Source organism: Hakea prostrata, chromosome 6 (genome assembly GCF_041222555.1).
Source record: "Hakea prostrata isolate BN-2017 chromosome 6, UWA_Hpros_2, whole genome shotgun sequence".
NCBI lineage: Eukaryota > Viridiplantae > Streptophyta > Magnoliopsida > Proteales > Proteaceae > Hakea > Hakea prostrata.
Window position 1 is genome coordinate 3,928,062 of NC_142605.1, and position 5,983 is coordinate 3,934,044.

A 5,983-nucleotide genomic window follows, 5' to 3' on the forward strand; every position below is an offset into this window, starting at 1 on the left:
AGACCCTCAAAAACGGGATTCTTGAGTTTTCTTTATTTGAATTGGATTCTTTCTCTCGGAACCTTTTTGTGTGTTGCTGTACCATATCAAAGCCCACTTAAGTTGCCAACAATGACAACACCTTCATTTTAGGCCAATGGAACAACACAATGAACTTGGAATCTTACTTTAACCATACGAAAAATAGAAAGAGACTCACTATTGAATTTCCTGTTAAGATTATTTTACCTTCAATTTCGAACTTTGCTTGCGGCTTCCTTGGGTAAACTCCGATGCAAATCGACACAAACAGACGTAGATCAGGAAAGCTTTGAGTGATACAATTGGTAGGAGCCGCGCGAACGCGTACCCCCTCTTCCACAAATTATGACGTACACTCTCCCACTTGGGGAGATGTTAGGTGGGCACCCCTCCCAAGTGCAATGGAGGTCACCAACCTAGGCCATGGCCTTTCTTGATAAGCCATCGACCCCGTCCAGGTAAGTATGTTCACCATACAGGCCTCTTCCATATTTATGTCCTCTTTCTACCTTTGCTTCTTCTGAGATGACCGATGTGGGATTAAAAAAGCACAACTTCAGTGCGCCATGCTATGCTAAGCTTCGCATCTCTCCTATTCTTTCTCCTTTCTCGAAACACCTTTGGGGGCCCTAGCAATACTGAGTTCATGTCTTCCTGTGTAAATGTGTAAATTTTGGCTCTGGAATAAACACTTGCTTTGGATCTTCTCTGTTCGGAGGAGTATATCTGGCCAATGTAAGGAGTGGGGCTTGAGTAGTGTCTTGAAACAGGCTTTATGAAGCAACGAAGCAAATCGGAGACGCTGCTGCAAGGGGTTTCAAGCTGTTACTGCGTCCGTTGTTAAATGAATCTTTCGGCTTCTATATTATTTTAACTGTTAAACGTAACTCCATAGCCTTAAATGTCACTACAAGTATTTAATTGGAATTGGTGGGGTGCGCCAGGCCCGTGCAGCAGTGGAACGCATGGGCGACACATGAGGACTCCGGCAGCAAGCTACCGGGACGAGCCCTCCCCCTAGAAAAATTAATTTAATATCATGTGGGTCGATGACCCACGTATCAGATATTAAACTGACAAGAACAGATACTACACTTGATCTTAGCCAAAAGGCCGAGAAAGGTATGTTTTGTTTGTTGTCTCAGCTGTTCTTTTATAGAAGTCTTTTTTTTTTTTTGCGTAAAAGTGATTTCATTCCAAACGGCAAGAAGAGCAAGAAGGTTCCTGGAGACAAAGCTCCATTAACCAATGATTGGTGTAAGGCCAAGATGTCCTGCTTGTCAAGGACACAGCCAACCTAGCTAGACCATCCGCAACAGAGTTAGCGGATCTAGATACATAAACCACAGACCAGGACTTGAACTTATACAGTAGACACATAATATCCTCCACAATGGGAGTTACATCCAAAGGACAGGGGGCATTTCTATCATTGACGAGGTTTGCAAAGAGGAGGCGTCCACTTCAAAGATCACATCCTGCAGCTTCAAATCCATTGCGGCTTTAACACCTTCGCGCAGAGCCCAGGCCTCACCCAGAAGGATCGAAGGACAATTGATAGGATCGGCAATAGCAAGAATTGGATTTCCTTCATGATCTCTTAGAATGATACCAACACCACCTGTAAGAGATTCTTCATGAAATGAAAAATTAGAATTAATTTTGGTGACATGTGTCGGAGGGGGTATCCAGCACTGATGTTTGTCATTCCCACTACCCACAATAGCGTTTCTCCCTTGCTGATTTGGTTCAGTGGTCTTGAGAAACTCATTGAAGGCTCGTTGAGCATTTCAAATCACCACATCCGGCTCCATCTTCTCCCCTTTAAAAATCAAGTTCTTTCTGGCTATCCACAGAGCCCAACAAACAAAGCAAAATAAGCCAAAGCTTTCCTTATTGATCCTCTTATCTTGAAATTGCCAATTCCTCCAACCACATAGAACTTGTTGAAATGAAGGCTGAGACTGAAAGGGAATGAGATGTGCAAGACCAACCCCAAACCAGACGGCTCTGGAATAGTCACACCTAAATAGAATGTGATCAATTGAATCCTCCTCTGTCTCACATCGCCTACAAAGAATGTCAACTAGAATCTTTCTTTTAGCCAAGTTCACCCCTGTAGCAAGCCCTTCTGCGGCAGCCTTCCACATAAAATTTTTTATCTTTGGGAAACATTTACCATTCCAAATCAACTTCCATCCTTGAGAATCCATATTCTCCCATTTGTGCCTTCTTGAAGAGGATGCTTCAGACTGCTCGAGAAAATATCTTCTGTTACACAACAAATGGTAGGCTCCTTTGACTGAGAAGATCTCAGTTTTACGGCCCCCCCATCCAATTGAGTCCACCGCAGTCATGGATCTAAGTTGAAGCTTGAGAATAGCCTCAGACTCCACAGAAGAGAACAATTGGCAAATTACCTCCCTCTTCCATCTGTGAGAGTTTGAGTCCATAAGGTCAGCAACCCAATATATGTTACATCCTGGGGGCTTAGGGGAATGAATCTGAAAGTCTGGAAAACCGAGAACCCAATTTGAACCCCAAATGGGTGTATTATTACCATCCCCAATGTAGTGAACAAGGCCCATTTTCAAGACTTCTCTACCCTTCAGAATACTCTGCCAGGCCCATGAAGTATTGCTTCCTTTTCTTGCCTCAAGGAAGGAACAATGGGGGAAATAGATGGCCTTCATAAATTGGGCCCACAAGGAATGCAGATTGCTCCATAACCGCCAAGCCACTTTGGATAGTAATGCTCGATTGTGTAGAATTGGTTCTTGAAAACCCAATCCACCTTTTTCCTTTGATCTACACATCCTCGTCCAAGATATCCAATTCACTTTCTTCTCGTTCTCTTTTTGACCCCAATGGAAATTTGTTAAGTTTTTCCTCACACCATTATGAAGACTGACTGGTAGAGCAAAATGGGACCCTACATAAGTAGACATAGAGGAAGCTATAGATTTGATTAAAATTTCCTTACCAGTTGGAGATAAGAGTTTCTACCCCCCCCCCCCCCCCCCTTCCTTCCCCCCCCCCCCCCCCCCCCCCCCCACCAAAACATTTTTTACCCCCCCCAACTTCCCCCCCCCCCCCCCCCCCCCCCCCCCCCCCCCCCCCCCCCCCCCGGGGGTCCCCCCCCCCCCCAGAGCCCAGAACCAGAGACCCCCCCCCCACATAAACAATAACATAATCATGAACAATCATAACATGAGTGCGGAAGATAAATCATAGATCCAATAATGAAAGAATGAATCATAAACGAATCGGAATAATAGACATAATCAGAGTATCAAACAGATAAGTAAAGTGAAGCAAAAATCCCACTTTACATCCAGCGGAAAAGTAGCTCTAAAGAATAAACTAGATAAAAGCTAATCCCAAAGTAGCAAGTACATTGGGTAACTAAATTATTCTCCACTTTGTAGACGACATCCTTGTAGGTGTAGATCTCTTAAATAGCACAAGGACGCTTCCACTCAATGGTCGGACTAAGCATCGTACGGAGCATAACCACCCGTGGGATCTTCAGAGTAATTGTGGTAACCGCAATCACCTTCCTGGAGATATGTCTCTTCGCCTTGCGCTTCCTCATAGGAACCGTCATAGTACTCAGTACCTGCAGGATAGTCTAACAACATTGTACAATAAAGGAATGAGTTTCAAAGAAACTCAGTAAGGCAGTTAAAATCCATAATAACATATATGGCAGGATTCCAGAACAATCATAAATGCAATATGATATGAGACAAACAATGAATGAATGAATCTAACTCTATGTATGCTGGTCTCTATTGGCAGACATGCTTTAAGTCATAGCACCGTCTTCTTTAGGAAAGTCCACTCACATCCTCAACCATTTAAGATATCTTGGATTCCCTCCAACCATTTAAGATATCTCGGGCGACCGATTGGTAATGGGTCCTTCATCCCTCAGGACAAACCTTGGCAGGGGGTTAAGTCAACACACTCTCTCACAACCATTTGGTATAAGTACTGGCGCATGTCAGGGTAAAACCTAGCCAAATGCAAGTCTTCTACTTGGTTACATCAAGTCAGATCCGAGATACTTCCATTCCTCGTCCCCGACGATCCTTTCCGGTATCCTTCACACTAGAGTCCTCATAGTCCCTGACTACGGACTCACCAACCCTATTGATCATCCACATATGGTAAACGGGAAGCTCTCACGTCCTCTCACGGGTTGGTTACCGGTCTTAAGCGCCCGTGAGCCCAAGTCTAACCATATGCAACCCTACCAATACATGGCCCCCACAATGTGATTCCTGTCCTCTCACGGGTTGGTTACCGGTCTTGAGCGCCCATGAATCCCCATTGCTACCACGGGTCGTTCGGTCTCAATACCCCTCCGATTAGGGTCCGACATAACAGGACATCCTAGCCAAACACTACTAGACAATCCTATATATGTCATCCAACGGTTTAGGAAGGTGTCCAGAGGGGCATCTCCGGAAATATCCCATAATATTCCCGTAGTAGTCCAAGGACAGAAGTGTCAAAAGGACACCTCTCCTTTCCAAACCATACTTAAGCATACACATGCATCAAATCATATCATCACATATATGGTAACTTCATATATGGAAAGAAATCAATAATTACAATCACTTGTATAACATTGGTAAGTAAATCATACATGAATCAATTTAATATGAATAAGTAATGCTACTGAAATCAAAGTTATGCAACAGTAGTATATCATTGTAAGAATCTAATTTAGGAATCATATCTATGATATTCAAATATAGAAACTAGATTCATGCTATCTATGTAATTAAGGAAATAACCATCCTTACCTTTTATAACTCGCAAAGAATCCTAAGAAATCAAGTAAGATCTTGGCAAACTTGAGAAGAAGGTCCTAAACAAGTATATACAACATATTAGGAAAGATCCCTAGCAAATATATATCAAAATATCCGAAAGCAGACCAATTCGAGTTGTTTGTACTCATTGGTCGAGTGGATTGGTCGAGTGGTCCAACGACCAATCAGTCGACCAATGCAGAAAGTAGCTTATAAAATCAGAGTTTTAAGATATGAAATCCGAATTTGGTGGTTCAAAAGGGTACTAATCAAGGGGTAGACTATATCAGTAGTATTCTAACATAAAGGGGACCTCAAAACACTAATCAAATCAAGGTATCAAGATCCAAATTAGGAAACAAAAAGTTACCATAAATAAATCAAACATGGATCTTGATGAATTTTGAAATAGAAAACAAGGACAAGAACTATAGGAGGATGGATCATTGCTTTCGGTAATGAAAACATGAAAACATACATAGGTCTTCATGGAATAAGGCTTAGAAGCATAAATCTAAATAAGGAAATAAAACCTACCATATATGTACTATCATGCATCATGAAGAACACATAGTAAGGTAGAAGAGAACAACTAGAATTCTATGGATTATGGATCATGGAAAGAAAACACAACTATTAACCACTAACATGATCAATGAAAGAAGATCCAAAGAGATCATAATTCAGATTAGAAGATTAACAGAGATTAAATCATGGTTTGATCATGAATCCTTCAAAAGCTTGCAATGATCATGGTTAAGATCATTGTTCTAGCCTTAAATCCTTAGGATGATCATGAGAACATGTTCGGAGATGTTTGCAACGAGAGAATGCAGCATCTCTTCTACTGTCTCAACTCAAAAAGGAAAGAAAAACAAAGATGGAGGAGAAGAAGAGAGAGTAGACATACCTTTTGATGCAAAAAGAAGAGTTCCGACGAAGATCCGCCAAGAAAACTCCAAGGATGCAAGAGAGATGACTTGCAGAGGTCTTTGGTTCGTTCCGGAGGGTTTGGAGGCAGCAAATACGAAGTGGACTCGAGGTTAGACTTAAATAGAGCAAGAATCAACCTAATTGCCAAAGACAAGACCCATTGGTCGAGTGGATTGGTCGATTGGCCCAGTCGACCAATCGGT

The 5,983-nt window shown here is 42.3% G+C and overlaps 1 protein-coding gene and 2 non-coding genes across 3 annotated transcripts; all 3 read right to left on the reverse strand.

Moving 5' to 3' along the window:
- Positions 1 to 327: 327 nt before the first annotated feature.
- Positions 328 to 487, reverse strand: LOC149012130 (U1 spliceosomal RNA). Its single transcript, XR_016174218.1, has one exon. It is a non-coding gene; the product is annotated as a U1 spliceosomal RNA (small nuclear RNA).
- Positions 488 to 951: 464 nt separating this feature from the next.
- LOC149012131 (U2 spliceosomal RNA) lies at positions 952 to 1,147 on the reverse strand. Its single transcript, XR_016174174.1, has one exon. It is a non-coding gene; the product is annotated as a U2 spliceosomal RNA (small nuclear RNA).
- Positions 1,148 to 1,421: 274 nt separating this feature from the next.
- Positions 1,422 to 2,609, reverse strand: LOC149012132 (uncharacterized). The gene is made up of 2 exons (XM_089159139.1): positions 2,087 to 2,609; positions 1,422 to 1,642 (listed from the first exon to the last, which is right to left on the reverse strand). Exons 1-2 carry the CDS (start codon positions 2,607 to 2,609, stop codon positions 1,422 to 1,424), a joined length of 744 nt encoding a protein of 247 aa, XP_089015265.1.
- Positions 2,610 to 5,983: the final 3,374 nt, after the last annotated feature.